The sequence below is a fragment of the Lontra canadensis genome, unplaced genomic scaffold, assembly GCF_010015895.1.
Source record: "Lontra canadensis isolate GAN:19392208 unplaced genomic scaffold, GSC_riverotter_1.0 scaffold27, whole genome shotgun sequence".
NCBI classification, from domain to species: domain Eukaryota; kingdom Metazoa; phylum Chordata; class Mammalia; order Carnivora; family Mustelidae; genus Lontra; species Lontra canadensis.
In genome coordinates this window covers 448,977-464,517 of record NW_022631021.1, presented here as the reverse complement: position 1 = coordinate 464,517, position 15,541 = coordinate 448,977, and the positions used below count along the sequence as shown (strand labels likewise).

Genomic DNA, 15,541 nt, shown 5'->3' with positions numbered 1-15,541 from the left:
AGTGCTTGTCCTTACGGCTCTGAGGCTGAGCCCCAGAGCTAGGGTGTGGCAGGACTTCGTGAGCACAACCTTCCCCTTGACTGGATATCCCATCTCACACTACCCTCAGCGTTTACCTTTCCAGAGTTGGAGCTGACATTTTAAACCGTGTCCTCATGTGAGAGTATGTCCAACCCCCGATAATTTTTGCTATTCTTTGGACCTTTCCTCTCTTCATCATATATTCTGGAGATAAGGTGACTGGAAGTGCACAGAGAATTTGAGTCAGTAAAATGGTTTTCTATGAGGTCCTGTTTTCTGCGTTGTCTCCATGAGTCCTTCCTGATGATGCAGGTGGGACATTTGAGCCAGACCAGCACACTGACCCTTCCTTCCCAGCAGCAATGGTGAGGTTACTTTGCTGAGTTCTAACAGAGCTTGCTGCCTTGCTGGTTGCTGATTCTTCTATTACTTTACACTTGTCTAGACTGAACCTCACCTGTCATTTTCCTGAGTTGTCATAGCCTGGCTTGTGGGCCTTCTGTGGTTTGCTTTGTTTTTTTAAATCCCTTCTGGTTTACCTGTCATTACCTGAAAGTAGTGACATTTGACTGCATTATAATATCCTACTTTTGGGTAATTTATAAAAATCTTAAGTAAGGTTAAACCAAGCATCCATCTCCAGGAAACTTCCCCTGTTAGCATTATCTCCAAAAAGACGTTTATTCTTAAGTCTCCAAGTTGTTTCCTAGGAATGAAAAAATATTCCCATATCTCATAGTAACTGGTGTTTTTAAAGTTGCTTTAAGTGAAGAACCTTAACAAAAATTCTTTAGAATTCTGAACAAATTGTATCTTGTTATTTCTTGAATGCATGTTTCTTTTTATCCTCAAAAAAACTAGAATATGCAAGTCAGGCATGATTTCCCATAAAGGAAAACATTTCTCTTTCCTCCAATAGGTCATGTGTGATTAGGATTTCAGTGACACCACTAAATCACTAATTTTACCACCTTGCCAATTCAAGGTGAGTTAGCTGATGAACTTCTGTCCAATCAACACAGCCTGAAGTATATTACAGAGCAGTATGGATGAGGGTAGAATGCTGGGGAAGAATTAGGTAAGAAAGAAAGAGGGAAGGGAATCACTCTTTCAAGAGGCAAGGGGAAAGCCTAGCTAGGCTGAAGGGTTTTTTTTGTTTTGTTTTGTTTTTACTTAAGTCAAAATTACATGATTTTAAAAAGCCACAGTGATAGAGGGGTATGAGAGGCAACAAGTTGAGATGCTTACATTACAGTTCAAAACACATTTTCAGCTCCCAAACCACCAAGTGCAAAGGAGAGTGCTGGTAGAAAGTCCCAGAGCTGGGAGAGCAGCTGTGCCGGGGAACCCGGGGAGACAGAGGAATCACTTCTGAGGTGCAGCTGTGGAAGACAGGCAGGCAACCGTGGGCTCAGCACAAGCTCCCCTAGCAATTCTTACCACATCGTACCTTCAGCCTAGCTCAGTATTTTTTTCTTGATTTAAATTTCATATAAATTATGTTATAGAAGGGAAAGATGACACAACGGAGCCACTGCTATTGTTTACTTTCTACTGCAGCATCACAATGACCAAAGTGTAATAGAAAAGAACCTTAACCCTGAAAAATCTGATTGTAGTATCAGCTAAGATGGTATGAGCTTGGCCCCCTTTCCAAAAAAAAGGCAGCATCCAGGTCTCCCTCACTCTTGTGCCTCTCCTGGCTCTGCCCTACTGGCTCTTTCCTGTTCCAATCTACTACCATGGCCAAAGCCCCGGCCAAGGACTTTTCAAGTCTGCTACAGAAAGCTCTGGGATGTAGAATCTTTGGTGGCTCTGTGGTGACTGAGAAGGTGGGTACTTTCTTTCTCCTATTCGCACAGGTTGTAGAGGAAGCGAATGTCTCTGCCATGAAACTAAGTGGTAAAATGGCCCTATGATGGCGACAAGATTCCACCTGGTGTGCAGAGAGCCGAAAGGCCTCGTACAGGCAAGACATGATGTTTGAGCCACACGCAAAGCTGCTCCCAATTTTCTAGAACGTGGTCATACTTTGCCCTGTCTTCCACCCAAGTCAGAAGAGCTAGTAGAGAGGACACCCCAAGGAGTGAGCTGAGTACTCCCCAGTCCCTCTGGCATCCTTAGCAGACTTCTTCAATGCTGGACGGTGCCTTCTGTCGTAGTTGGTGCTATTGCTGGTGATCTCCTCTCTCCTTGGCACAGATGGCTGAGCCACAGCTATCAGAGCTCAAAGAGAGGGTTATACTTCCTAATCTCCTGCAGCAGTCTTTCTTTCTCTTGGTTGGCATCGGCCAATGCTTGTTTAGTTTCTCTAAGTTCCTTTTGTAGGATAGGCAATTCTTTCACCTGGGGAACAGTAAGAAATTTACAATTAATAAATACAATAACACGCCTTGCAAAAACATCTGGTTAGGGAACAAGGAGTCAGAATTCAAGCAGAAAGATCCACAAATTTGGTTAGTGATCAAGAGAACACAACCAGATCTTTCTAGAAACCTAAGCCTGTCTTCAAAGTTCATCAGTTATAAGGACAGCAACAGGCAGAATGTATGATCAGCAACCATTCACCTACAGTTCCCGACTTATATCCCCTATTAAGCACTTCCAGAAGTTGCTACCAGGTGACAGGAGCCCAAACTACTCAGCTGTACACAGCACAGACAGCCTTTGCAGCCCTCGGAGTTTTACCAGCTTCTGTAAGTAGAGCCACTAAGAGTCTGTGGGAAAGGTACTGCTCAGTTAGGTCCTCACCTGCTGTCCAAAAGCTTCTTCTGTGGGCACCAGAAACATCTGTTCTTTGGGAGACTGCCTCTTCTCAACTTTAGGTACTTCAGCTGATGGTCTGTCTTGAGCAGGAGCTGGGGAAAAGTTAAGGTTCTAAATGACAAACTGCTACCAACATGCAAACAATTCCTAGTTATCGCCTCCCCCCTTCTAGGAGAAAAAAGGCAGAGAAGCCAGGAGGCTGACGAGCCCAACTCACCGCCTATGTGGAACACACCATCATCACTCCGCTTCAGCACAACATGCTCCATGGCCAGAGTGATGGGGACAGGGCCTGGAGATGTTGGATAGATGGGGGGGATATCATCCTGCAGGAAAGAGGGGAACCACACGATGCCCCCAACCAGCTCAGGGCAATTCAGGTAACAACCCGGGCTCCTCCCATTCAGCTTGAAGCAGTTTTATGCCATGATGTATCCAGACATTCTTGCAAGGTAGAGAAGCAGAACTGAGTCTCTCCCATTCTAGAGATGGTCAGACTGAGGACCAGATAACCTAATGGGCTTATTTACACATAGTCACACTGCATGGCAGAGACAAGGTTGGGGCCAGAGACAAGGTCTCCCCACCTAAATCCAGAACATTTTGATACAACACACATTTATGTATTACTACACCCTACACTAAGAATGCTAATATGCATTTCCTCACTTGATCCTTGCCACTTTGGACCACGACAAGGGAAAATGTGAACAGCTATCACTGCCAGAATTCCTTGCCCGGCAAAGTCTAGGGTAAAACTCAAAAGCTCTTCTCACCTTTAAGGTGACCCTGGAGTGCAGGAGCTCAATCTTCATGGGAACTACCACTGGGATCTCCTCATCTTCCAAGAAGGGCCCTAGGCCATTGAGCACCGAAGTGAACAGCTCAAGGTCACAGCCTCGAAGCAAGAAATGCAGGAAGCCATTTTGTGTGGCCAGTGGGGAATGAACAGCGGCACCAGGCCCCACCTCAAAGCGAAGGCCCACAGCTGGCCTGATGTGGTCAGTCTTCAAAGCTGAGGATTCCTGAAAGCTTATATCTTTGATAGGAGAGACAAAAAGAAAACATTAATTACAGTCAGGGACTATTCTAAGCACTTTACATATATTTAATATTCATAACAACCGTATGCCAAAAGTATTATCATCATTCCCATTTCAGAGATGAAGGAACTAAGGCACAAAAAATAACTTGCCCAAAGTTACACAACTTGTAAGTAGCAAGGACAGGACTCGAATGTAGGCAACAATGACTGACTGCAAAGACTGGGCTTGGCTACTTTGCTATCATGTCTCTCATGGTCGAAGGGAAGTCAAGGATCAAAAAAAACACTGGCCTTGCTATAAATCTGAGATACTGGGCTAAAGGCCAAGGGAAAGCTCTTAAAACACAGGACCCTCAACTCTGATAAATTTGAACATCTCCTCCTTTCTCCAAGTCTTGGTGTTCTCATTTCTCTCTGAAAAAAGCCACACAGGATCCATGCTAATCTCCCCAAAATTCCATAAAGAACTATCACAGTTGTGGGCAAGGATAGGAAATAGCTCATATATTTTAGTACATGTGCTGCCAAAGCGAGCACAACTCATATAGTGATATAACTGCATCCTGGCTCAGGTACTTTGGAAAACAAACTGGCATTATCTGGTAAAGATGAAGTTATACCTACCCTAGTACCCTGGAAAGTATATCCTCAAGAAGAGAACCCTCGAGAAACTCTCTAACATACATACCAGGAGACATGTACAAGAATGTTCAAGGCAGGGCGCCTGGGTGGCTCAGACAGTTAAGCGTCTGCCTTCAGCTCAGGTGATGATCCCAGGGTCCTGGGATCGAGTCTCGTATCGACCTCCCTGCTCAGCGGGGAGTCTGCTTCTCCCTCTGCCTGCCACTCCCCCATTCATGTTCTCTCTTTCCCTCTATCTCTCTGACAAATAAATAAATAAATCTAAAAAAAAAAAAAAGAATGTTCAAGACAATCCTATATGAAATAGCAAACAAAACCCATAAACAACCCAAATGTCTATTCAGAATAGAGAAATAAATAGGATACTGGGTACAAGGGATATTTTAGGGGTGATGGTAATGGCTGCACAACTCTGTAAACTTGCTAAAATTTATCAAATTGTATACTTACAATAAGTTAATTTTGTAAATGCAAGTTATGCCTAAAGTCGTTTTTAAAAAGCAAAAAACAGTAGATTTATATAACAGAATATAATATAGTAATGAAAATGAATCATAGCTCATTCAACAACCTAGAAGAATTTGAATATCAAAGAAAGAAGCCAGTCATGAAAGAATACAAACTATAATCCCATTTAGAAAAACTCTAAAACCTGCAAAGCTAGATAATACACTGATACCAAACACGTAGAAGAGTTGTAAAGTAAAGCAACAGAAAGAAAAACACAAAATTCAGGAGAGTGATTCTCTCCTGAGGGGCAGAGAAAGATTCAGGAGACTTCAAAGGGGAGTTGAAAGTTAATGGTACTATTCTGTTTATTAAACTAGGCAATGGTGTACATGGGTTCATTATTTTGTATCTTATATATATTTTGTAAGTATTCCTTAGTATCTCAATGTTTTAAAAATACTTTTAAAATGAAGAATGCACCATAAGCCCAGGTTTTTCCTGTCACCTTCTAAAGCACAAATACCAAAGGACTGAATGTGAATGACAGAAGTTCCCTGATCAGATATAGTTGGATGTCAGCAGCTACACAAATGAAGAGGACAGTGGCCTCCTGAATAAGCTTAAGGAGCACCTGGGAAGTGAAGATGGCGAATAGCCTACTGAAGGCAAAGCCCCAGAAGGAGTTCTGGGAGGTTCCCGGCAACAAGGAGGCTTCACTGGAGTTCTTCCTCCTAATGGCTCCAGGAGAGAAGGACCAAGGGCTTGGCACCAGGACAGCTACGGTCAGGGCCCAGCGACAGGAGCAAGAAGCTAGGGCTGCCCCCAGATAAATCCCAGCATCCTCACCTGAGCACTGTCCATGCAGGAACTGCCAGAGTCCCACGGTACCCAGCTGCTGGAGGCTCAGTTCCTCTGCCTGTAGGGCTACAGCCAGGTCCTCACCACGTACCTCAATCCCCAGAGACACCTCACTCACCTTCAGGACCAGAACGGAGACCTGTAAAGGATTACTCTCTTAGCTGAGTGCTCTGCGAGCTTCTAGCCTACAGCCAACCCTCTGTGGAGAAGAAAGGAGAGCTGCTGACCGGGTGAAGGCTGAGGTCTTCCCCACTGGGTGAGACCAAACTGTTGGCCTCTGGTGACCCCTGGCCGTAACTATCCGCAGCAGCGCTCCCCTGGGCACCAGCACTGTCCGAGACATTTGGAAGAGTTCCTGGTGGAAGAGATTCTGGGCCAGACTCTGTATAAGAAAGACAAGAAATGAGTTTGAAAGTCAAAAAATTCTGTTTAAATCCAAGCTCCAAAAACCATGAAAACTGTGGAAAAAGAAAACCACCATGACACTTATGAGACTATTGGGAATTTGAAAACTGGATACTTGCTGAATTTAACGATTTGCTAATTTTTCAAAATAGGACAGTGGTATTTGGTCACATTTTAAAAAAAAACCTGTAAATGGATGCAACCCAAGTATCCACAGAGAGATGAACAGATTAACAAAATGTGCTATAAACATACAATAGGATATTAGCCTTAAAAAAGAAGAAAATTCTGACACATGCTATGGAGTGAATGAACCTGAAGGCCATTATGTTAAGTAAAACAAGCCAGCCATAAAAGGACAAATACTAGGGCACCTGGGTGGCTCAGCTGGTTAAGCCTCTGCCTTTGGCTCAGTCAGGATCTGATCAGGGTCCTGGGATCGAGTCCCGCATCGGGCTCTCTGCTCAGCAGGGGGTCTGCTTCCCCCACCCCCGCCTCTGCCTGCCTCTCTGCCTACTTGTGATCTCTCTCTCTATAAGAAACAAATAAATAAAAATCTTTAAAAAAAAGAAAAGAAAATATCTGTTTTATCAAATCTCAGCTCCTTCCATATTCTGCCAGTACACAGGCAGCAGAAAGAACCCTTTTTGGACTTCAATTTCACCTGGCTGTTGCCACCTACCAGAATCCAAGAGTGTCACAAAGCTATCACTGCCATCACTGTCCACGGAAATCCGGTCTTCAGGACCACTGTTATCCAATGAAACGCCATCAAATGATTGCTGTGATACTGTCCTCTTCATGGAGAAAAATCGGAGTCGGGCAGCTCCTCCACTCAATGGTGCTGGTGCTCCCTCATCTATTTTGGCCATGGGCTCCCTGTTTAAAAAATAAAAACCATGGGCACCTGGATGGCTCAGTGAGTTAAGCATCTGCCTTCTGCTCAGGTCATGATCCCAGGGCCATGGGATCGAGCCCCGTATCAGGCTCCTTGCTCAGTGTGGAGTCAAGCTTCTCCTTCTGTCCCTTCCCCTACTCGTGCATATGCACTCTCTCTCTCGCTCTATCGTGCATGCAAAAATAAATAGATCTTAAAAAAAAAAAACCTACAAACGTGGTTTGAAGGTATGCTTTTTCCCTTGCAATGCCCATCCCTTTCAGCCCAATTATTAACTTTAATGTCAACTATTATCTTCTATAAGGGGGTCACACCACTTTTCAACTGCTGGCCTTTCTGAATCCGGCATTTTAAACTGGATAAGTAGCTCTGCCATATCAACATTAAATGTCAAGTTTATTCAAGGCATCCCATATACAGAGAGACAAACTACCTACAGCCCCAGTACAAATGAAGGACACCTGAAGCCATCCACATCCATTCCACAGGTATTTACTGAAAAACTTCTGCACATAAGGCATAATACGAGGCACAAGGTAGAGGGGTGCGGAGTGAATAATATAATGAACAAGGCATCTTCTCTCCTCCATGAATGTGTAAATGATCAGGAGAGACAAGATTCAGGAACACCTACCAACACATGGGAGTATATCACATACACCATAAGAGAGGGACAGAGGTACAAGCCAAAGGCTGGGCAACATCAAAGAGGGGAAAGGATGCGAAGACGGGTATCAGGAATGGCTTTGTAGAAGGAGATGGCATTTGAAGGAGCCCTTGAAGGGCTGTGAAGACAGCGAAGGAGCATTCTATGGGGAAGAAACAGCAAGAGCAAACACATGGAGCTGGAAAACAAAAAGTACCTTCGGAGCCAGTAGCTTAACCCAGCTAGAGCTTAGGTTTCGTTGGGAAGAGCAGTAGAAGATAAAGTTAAAAAGGCACAACACAGTGGAGAAAAAAAAAAAAAAACCACTTTAAAGATCTTTTAATCTTACCATTTAATCTTACCATTTTATAGAAGAAGAAACTGACCCAAGGTCATAGTTAAAGACAGGATTAAGAAAAACCCAAGTCTCCTAACTTCTTGCTAAGTGTTCCCCCCCGCCCCCACTTTTTACCACAGGGGTTGCAGCCAGATTACAGAAAAATCTGGATAAAAGATTATATATGGGGGCACCTGGGTGGCTCAGTGGGTTAAGCCTCTGCCTTCGGCTCAGGTCATGATCCCAGAGTCCTGGGATCGAGCCCCGCATCAGGCTCTCTGCTCAGCAGGGAGCCTACTTCCTCCTCTCTCTCTGTCTGCCTTTCTGCCTACTTGTGATCTCTGTCTGTCAAATAAATAAAATCTTTAAAAAAAAAAGATTATATATGAAAGTGCTTTTAAAACTATAAAGCATAGGGGGTATATATGGGAAATCTCTGTACTTTCTGCTCAATATTCCTATAAACCTAAAACTATTCTAAAAAACAGTCTATTAAAAAACTGTAAAGTGCAGGGCACCTGGGTGACTCAGTCTGTTACCCATTCGAGTCTTGGTCTCAGTTCAGGTCTTGATCTCAGATGAGTTCAAGCCCCAGTGTGGAGCCTACTTAAAAAACAAAAAAACAAGGGGCACCTGGTGGCTCAGTGGGTTAAGCCTCTGCCTTCAGCTCGGGTCATGATCTCAGGGTCCACGTTGGGCTCTCTGCTCAGCAGGGAGCCTGCTTCCCCCTCTCTCTCTGCCTGCCTCTCTGCCTACTTGTGATCTCTCTCTCTCTCTGTGTGTCAAGTAAATAAATAAGACCTTTAAAAAAAAAAACAAACAAAAAAACCAAAAAGTGCCACATGTAGATATCATAATAATTGATTATGCCATGCTAATAAGTTCAAACTAAATTCAGGGGTTAGAAGAAAAAAGCCTAAAAGTTTTAGAGAAGGGAAATAACAAGATCAGACCTGTGTTTTAAGAAGTTTGACCTGGCTCTTTCAAACAAGCTAGTGAGGAAAATACCTCCAATGAGGATATCAATTAATAGTTTACGGAAATAGTCCACATGCAGGAACAGACAGCAAAAATGGATATGAGACTCCCTAATGCAGTGTTCTCAAAGATCCATCTTGGTAGGAGCATCAGCACCAATGGGGAGAGGGAACGGGCTTAGAAATGCATATTCTCAGGCCCTGTCTCAGACCTACCGGATGAGGAACTCTAAGGGTGGGACTTGGCAATCTGGTTTTTTTTTTTTTTTAAGATTTTATTTGTTTATTTGACAGACAGAGATCACAAGTAGGCAGAGAGGCAGACAGAGAGAGAGAGAGAGGAGGAAACAGGCTCCCTGCTGAGCAGAGAGCCCGATGCAGGGCTCCATCCCAGGACCCTGGGATCATGACCTGAGCCGAAGGCAGAGGCTTTAACCCACTGAGCCACCCAGGCGCCCCTTGGCAATCTGTTTTAAGAAGCCCCTCAGATGATTCCGAAGCATGCTTCAGTCTGAGAATCCCTGCTCTAGGAATTACAGTCCGAATCCGACAAATGGCTGGAAGAGGCAGGAGAACAATACTACTATAAAAAGAAAGAACTGGTCTGTGGAGGGATAGGGAATTTATTTTCATGTATCTGAAGTTCACCACACCCCTGGGAAATCCATGGGCAACTATGTGTGGTACATAATTTTCGATGAAGAGAAGGGGAGGGGAGAAAAGTCAGAAGTGAAAATATAGACTAGAGCAGAAGTCAGGAGAAGAATAAAATAACCTAGAGAGAAAGTATACAAAAGTACACTGATATGAACCTTCCTAAAATTTGGCAAACAAACCGAGAAACTTAAAAATGTTTGCAGCGTCTGACCCAAAAATAACTCGCTTCTAGGTTTTCATTCTAAAGATTTAGATATGCATAAAGAGTAATGTTCACAAAAACAAAAACCAGCTTTGGTTCTGAGAAAAACTGGAAACACACTAAAACCCTCCCCATAGTGGGATGAATGAATAAATTAGGATATATCCATTTGCCAGAATACAACAGAGCAATTAAGAATTATGTTTTCAGACACCTCATGAATGGGAAATGATTCACAAACATTAAGTGAATACAACTGGAAATTTTCTAGATGATAAAGAAATAATTCTATTACAGTAAAAATAATATTTGTCTATGGTGTATATGAACACACATATAAGCATTCACGTGCACACCCAAACAAAGGTATAAAAACTGGAAGAAAACAGATCCAAATGTGAATAGTGGCTATCTCTGCACTGTGTTGTCACAAGGGACTTTGTTTTCTTCTTTCTTCTTCTTTTTCTACATTGTCGACAAAATGAACACAAATCATTTTTTATAACTTAAAACATAAAGATTATGATAAAAGTCATCAGATTACGGAGAGCCTAGTGCAGTGGAGCAGTTAGGTTTATAGGACAGAAGGGAGACGAAAGCAGCCAAGGAAGAAGGAAGGACTGACTCCTGCCAAGAAGTGCGCTGTGAGGGGCTGCGCAGGGCTATAAGCGGTCAGGACGACGGCAAGGCTAACGCCACAGAACAGCCAAGGACAGAGAGGACTGAGAAGAGGCCAAGGGACTGGGGTCATCTGCAAGTCAAGGTTGGGGGTTGAAAAGGGGCTTGTGTCAGACACCTTTCTTTTCCCTTTATCACCTCCCTCTCCTCTTTTCCCATCTCCTTTACGCTTCTCCATTTAGAAAGACACATTTGGTGGCTGGGAGTCCAGCCTCTTAGTCCTCACCCCATCACTCCTGAATTGTGTGATCTTGAGCAAGTTTCTTACCTCTCTGAGCTCAGTTTCCTCATGTGTAAAATGCGGACTGATACTAGTACCTGTCTTACAGGGTTGTTACAAGAATTCAATGGATTAATATTGTAAGGATTTGGGACAGTGCCCGATACAAAGAAAGCACTCTGTAAGTGTTGCCTAGTATTATTATATCATTTATCCCTTCAAGGTTTCGTTCTAGGCTATCTGTGCCTAGCCAAGGAGTAACACTGACATTGCTTAGAGACCCACTTAGACCGACAATCCACTTAGACAAAGCTCCAAAGCCACTGCTCTTCAAACCATGGTCCCCAAACCACAAAGCATCCCAACAAAGATTTCCCACAGTCTTCATTATCATTCGTAAAACCACAAGGCACCAATGGAAAAGTCCATACCTCTCCACTCTTCTGATTTTGCATTTCTGTATTGTTCTGCTTACTCCCTACTGTATCTTCAGTGTCTGACACAGGAAGAATTTCTTATGCTCATTCAACAAAAATTTTTTGAAAAATTTTTGTTGAATGAGCATATGAAATTCTTCCTTCTCTATTGCTCTGACATTGATGAGGTGTACCTGAGAGAGCAAATCCAAAGCCCCAGGGGCGCCTGGGTGGCTCAGTGGGTTAAGCCGCTGCCTTCGGCTCAGGTCATGATCTCGGAGTCCTGGGATCGAGCCCCGCATCGGGCTCTCTGCTCAGCAGGGAGCCTGCTTCCTCCTCTCTCTCTGCCTGCCTCTCTGTCTGCTTGTGATCTCTCTATCAAATAAATAAATAAAATCTTTAAAAAAAAAAAAATCCAAAGCCCCAGCTTCTCTGTCTACAAGATACAGGACCCATGGCTCATCCTCTGAAACTTCAGTTCACTCAGCTATAAACAGAGGATATTTCTGTCTGAGGAATTTCAATTGCTACCTCATGGGGTTGCTGTGAGGAGCAAATCAAACAAAATATTATGTGAAAGGCCACTAAAAACAATAAAATATCATACAGATGCCAGGTATCATTATTATTATTATTATTCTCACAGAGTATATCTGTATCAATAATAGTGCATCAGTAGAGGAGAGAAGATCCTATGTAGCAGTAAATGTTGACTTGAAAACTGCCCAAGAATAGGCTAAGCTATACGGAGGCAGGTGCAAATCCAATTTCTGGTTCTTCTCCTATCACAGAATTAGATGTAGTCTTGCAAATAATTCTATCCAGTTGGTATACCTATATCCTCTAAGTAGCCAGAAAATTCTTCCACTGCCCTGCACACAGCACTGAAAACTAAAGGCTTCGCTACATTGAAGAGGCCATTCTATGCCATTCCCCAGTCTAACAATACACACGGCAGGAGGCCTTAGGCCCAACGACCAGAGTTAGGAGGAAGAAATAGGGTGAATGAAGAAGGCAGAGAGCCACTCACTTGGCTGGGGGCAGGGACAACATCTTGTGCATGGTGGAGGTCATGCGGTCTCTGCCCAGACTGAAGGCATCCTTAGTCAGAGACACAGCTTCCTTGGTGAGGTCCATAGTGGCATGCAGAGCCTCCTTTGTGGCATCCTTGGTCATGTGAATAGCACTTGACAATTCTCCCTCAATGTTCTTTAAGGGGATGATCTCGGCCTGTCCATTCACAGCAGGATCCCTGCCACCTGGGGGCTTCAACACAGTTGGTGAGGCAGATGCCTGAGCTCTGTTCAGTCTCTTGGCCTGTAAGGAATCCACTGCCTCATGGCCCTTCCCTGCCTCCTGCTGTGCAAGAGAATCTGAATCCTGTAATTCTCCATTGCTATGGAGAGGCACTGGCATATCCTGGGATGCATCTGGATTTTCAACGCCACTATCCTCCAGAACCTTCTCGGGGCTTGATGGGCCCGGGTCTGAGGAGGCATCAGACTTCAGCTCCCTATCCTCTGATGGAGACAGCTCTGAATCGATGAGGCTGGTGGTATCTGAGCCTGCTGAGTCAGCTTCAACAGCCCCCGGGCCAGGATGCATGAGCAGAGCCACCTCAGCACTGGGGAAGAGGACCCCGATGCAAGCTGTCTGGTTCTGCAGAGGAGAGCCAGTCATGGCCTCTGTGTCCTTAGTCAGCTGTTCTTGAAGACCCTGTAGTACCTCCTTCAGGCGGAGCAGAGCCAAGTACTGGTAATGGTCAAGCCTCATGCGGACATGTGCAGGGGAGTGTATAAGCATGTGAACATCTGCGGCATCCTCAAGCTCGGCCAGAGGCCCTTTGCTGTCCACATTACTGCTGCCTTCTCTCAAAACATCTATGACTTCCGTAAGGCCTGACAGGCTTCTCAAATCATGCTCAGTCTTTGACCTCTGATGGGGCATAGCATCAGGGGCAAGGGCTTCAGAATGGACAGGACTGCCAAAGCTAGCAGATGGTTTCAGCCTGCCTTCTGTGGTCAAAAGGAGCTTCCGTGCCTGAGCATGCTGCCAGCGGAGGGGTAGGCAGGCCCAAATGGACAAGGGGAAGGGAGCCACAAAATTCAAGGTATGGCCTTTGAAGTTCTCTGTTCCCTCAAAGTCCAAGGAGATCTGGGTGAAGTGGATGGACCACAGATCCTGGGAAGCCTTAAGCCTCTGGGGAGGGAGGGAACTGGGTTGAGGGAGGCGGGAATCCATCTGAAAAGCATGATGTAAAAAAAGCATGTGCAGAAGGCTAAAACCACCTGGAACCTTGGGAAAGTGAACATAATTGGAATGAAAGAACTCAGTAGCTGCAAAACCTCGGAAGAGACTTTGAAGGTCTGGACAGCTACAATGTGGGGCATGACGTGTATTGGTGGCAGTCATGCCCGATGCAGAAAAGACGAGGGCCTGAGGACGATGCAACCCAGCCTGCTCTTTCTTCTCCAGCGGAAAGCTAACCTTCAGAAAGAAAATGAAACCCAATTCAGAATGGACACCCGAGTAGCTCCACAACCTGCTATTAATACATGCATAAAAGACCAACCATTTGGACTGTTACACTGTTTTTCTTAAAGGAACAGAGCAGAACCCTGAATCATAGCCCTGGGAGAAATGCAGCTAGGGCTGCCAACAGGGAACGAAAATCCCACTCTCCCCTACCTTCAACCAGAAGGCATCCAGTCGTATATCCAAGTGCTCATCTTTCTGGCTGGAATCTTCCAGCTTGTAGATGGCTTTGAACTGTTCCAAACTGCGGTATAAATCCAGGCAGAAGAGGTTTCCCCAGAGCAAGCTGACAGGATCCATAGTAAATGTCAGACCATTTAACTGAATGTAGAGATTGGGACAGGGAACTAAAAAGCAGGAAAAAAAAAAAGAAAGAATCACTGTGTACAGAGTAGCAACTTGACTCCTACTTACCAACTGATATACATTTTATTATGAAGAAAGCAAGGTGCATATTTATACAAGGAGGAGTTTTTAACAAAGGTGTGCTAAACTAGCTCGAACACCTAAAATTCCTAGCACCAAATGAGAATATAAGCCATGGCCCCAAGGCTGGCAGATGTGCAGAGCATGAGCTAAAAAGTAAGAAGTGACCAGATCAAGGGCGCCTGGGTGGCTCAGTGGGTTAAAGCCTCTGCCTTCGGCTCAGGTCATGATCCCAGGGTCCTGGGATCGAGCCCCGCATCGGGCTCTCTGCTCGGCAGGGAGCCTGCTTCCTCCCCACCCCAGCCTGCCTGACTCTCTGCCTACTTGTGATCTCTGTCTGTCAAATAAATAAATAAAATCTTTAAAAAAAAAAAAGAAAAAGAAGTGACCAGATCAGATGCTTACCTGGAAGCTCCTGATTATCAGGGAAGTAATACTCTGTGAACTCAATATGAATGGCCGAGACTTGAGTGGGAAGATTGTGAAGCTTCCGACTGCAGGAAAGGAGTGTAGATGGCTTCTTACTCGGCTGTCCAGCTGTAGAAACCTACACAACCACACACAAGTTGCTGTTCGCACCTATACAGCCTCGAGAATAGAATATCCTCAATTTCCTCTGAAGTCCTAGAAAGCCAATGTCACCCTTGCCAAGTCTGCCACAGGGAGCAGCGTGCCTCTCACACGTACTGCAGGCGCTCTCACACCTGCTCACACTATCTGCAAGTTCGTTTCTCTCAGGGGCAGGTTTGTAGTAGGGTATCAGAGGGAACTGAGGGAACCCCAGGTCCTGCTCTCAGCAGCCATCTGCGCTGAGAAACAGACCAGTGTTATCTGTCCCCTCAGAAGTGAGGGAAGCAGCCCCTGAATTCCACAATCTTGTTCACACCTGTTGCCTTCCAAATATACTGCTCCACCCCTTTCCAACCGTGTCTCCCGGCATCCTGCGCTTCTCACCTGGTGGATGTCCAGGTCATCCACCCGTATTACCAGGCAGCTAGAGCGCAAGCGATTCCAGGCGGGAGGCCGAAAGGCAGCCTGTCGGCCCTGAGAGGCGCTTCTCTCAAGGGGGTTCTTTCGAGGACTGGAGAGAGAATCTAAATAAAAATAAGAAGGTAGGGAAGAGAATCAGGTACATTCAACTCTCATTACTAATAGAATTAGGAAAGTAAAAATCCTAAGATCACTAAGGCTGTATGTAGGAAAGAGAGCTTAACACCGTCAAACTCCTAGAAGGAACTCAAAAATTGTATTCAAAACCTCTCCTCAACACTGCAGCTACTCCTAAAGACAACTAGGACTCTGCAAAGAAAAAAAGTCACTGATGTCTTTCCCTGGGCTGAGGTTTGGGTAATTAGCTAGTCC

General features: G+C 44.8%; 1 protein-coding gene across 2 annotated transcripts in view; it reads right to left on the bottom strand.

Moving 5' to 3' along the window:
- Positions 1 to 1,182: 1,182 nt before the first annotated feature.
- UHRF1BP1 (UHRF1 binding protein 1) overlaps positions 1,183 to 15,541 on the bottom strand; it is a 63,267-nt gene continuing 48,908 nt past the window's right edge. Inside the window, exons 11-21 of one of the 2 annotated variants that reach the window (XM_032864277.1) lie at positions 15,134 to 15,273; positions 14,585 to 14,726; positions 13,907 to 14,100; positions 12,249 to 13,705; positions 6,870 to 7,066; positions 6,010 to 6,164; positions 5,771 to 5,921; positions 3,564 to 3,826; positions 3,005 to 3,113; positions 2,773 to 2,879; positions 1,183 to 2,367 (exon numbers count right to left, since the gene is read on the bottom strand). In XM_032864277.1, the coding sequence (XP_032720168.1) occupies positions 2,242 to 2,367; positions 2,773 to 2,879; positions 3,005 to 3,113; positions 3,564 to 3,826; positions 5,771 to 5,921; positions 6,010 to 6,164; positions 6,870 to 7,066; positions 12,249 to 13,705; positions 13,907 to 14,100; positions 14,585 to 14,726; positions 15,134 to 15,273 (3,041 nt within the window). In that variant the 3' untranslated portion in view covers positions 1,183 to 2,241. Of the gene's footprint in view, positions 2,368 to 2,772; positions 2,880 to 3,004; positions 3,114 to 3,563; positions 3,827 to 5,770; positions 5,922 to 6,009; positions 6,165 to 6,869; positions 7,067 to 12,248; positions 13,706 to 13,906; positions 14,101 to 14,584; positions 14,727 to 15,133; positions 15,274 to 15,541 lie in introns of those variants that run through there. The other variant, XM_032864278.1, reaches the window with a different exon arrangement.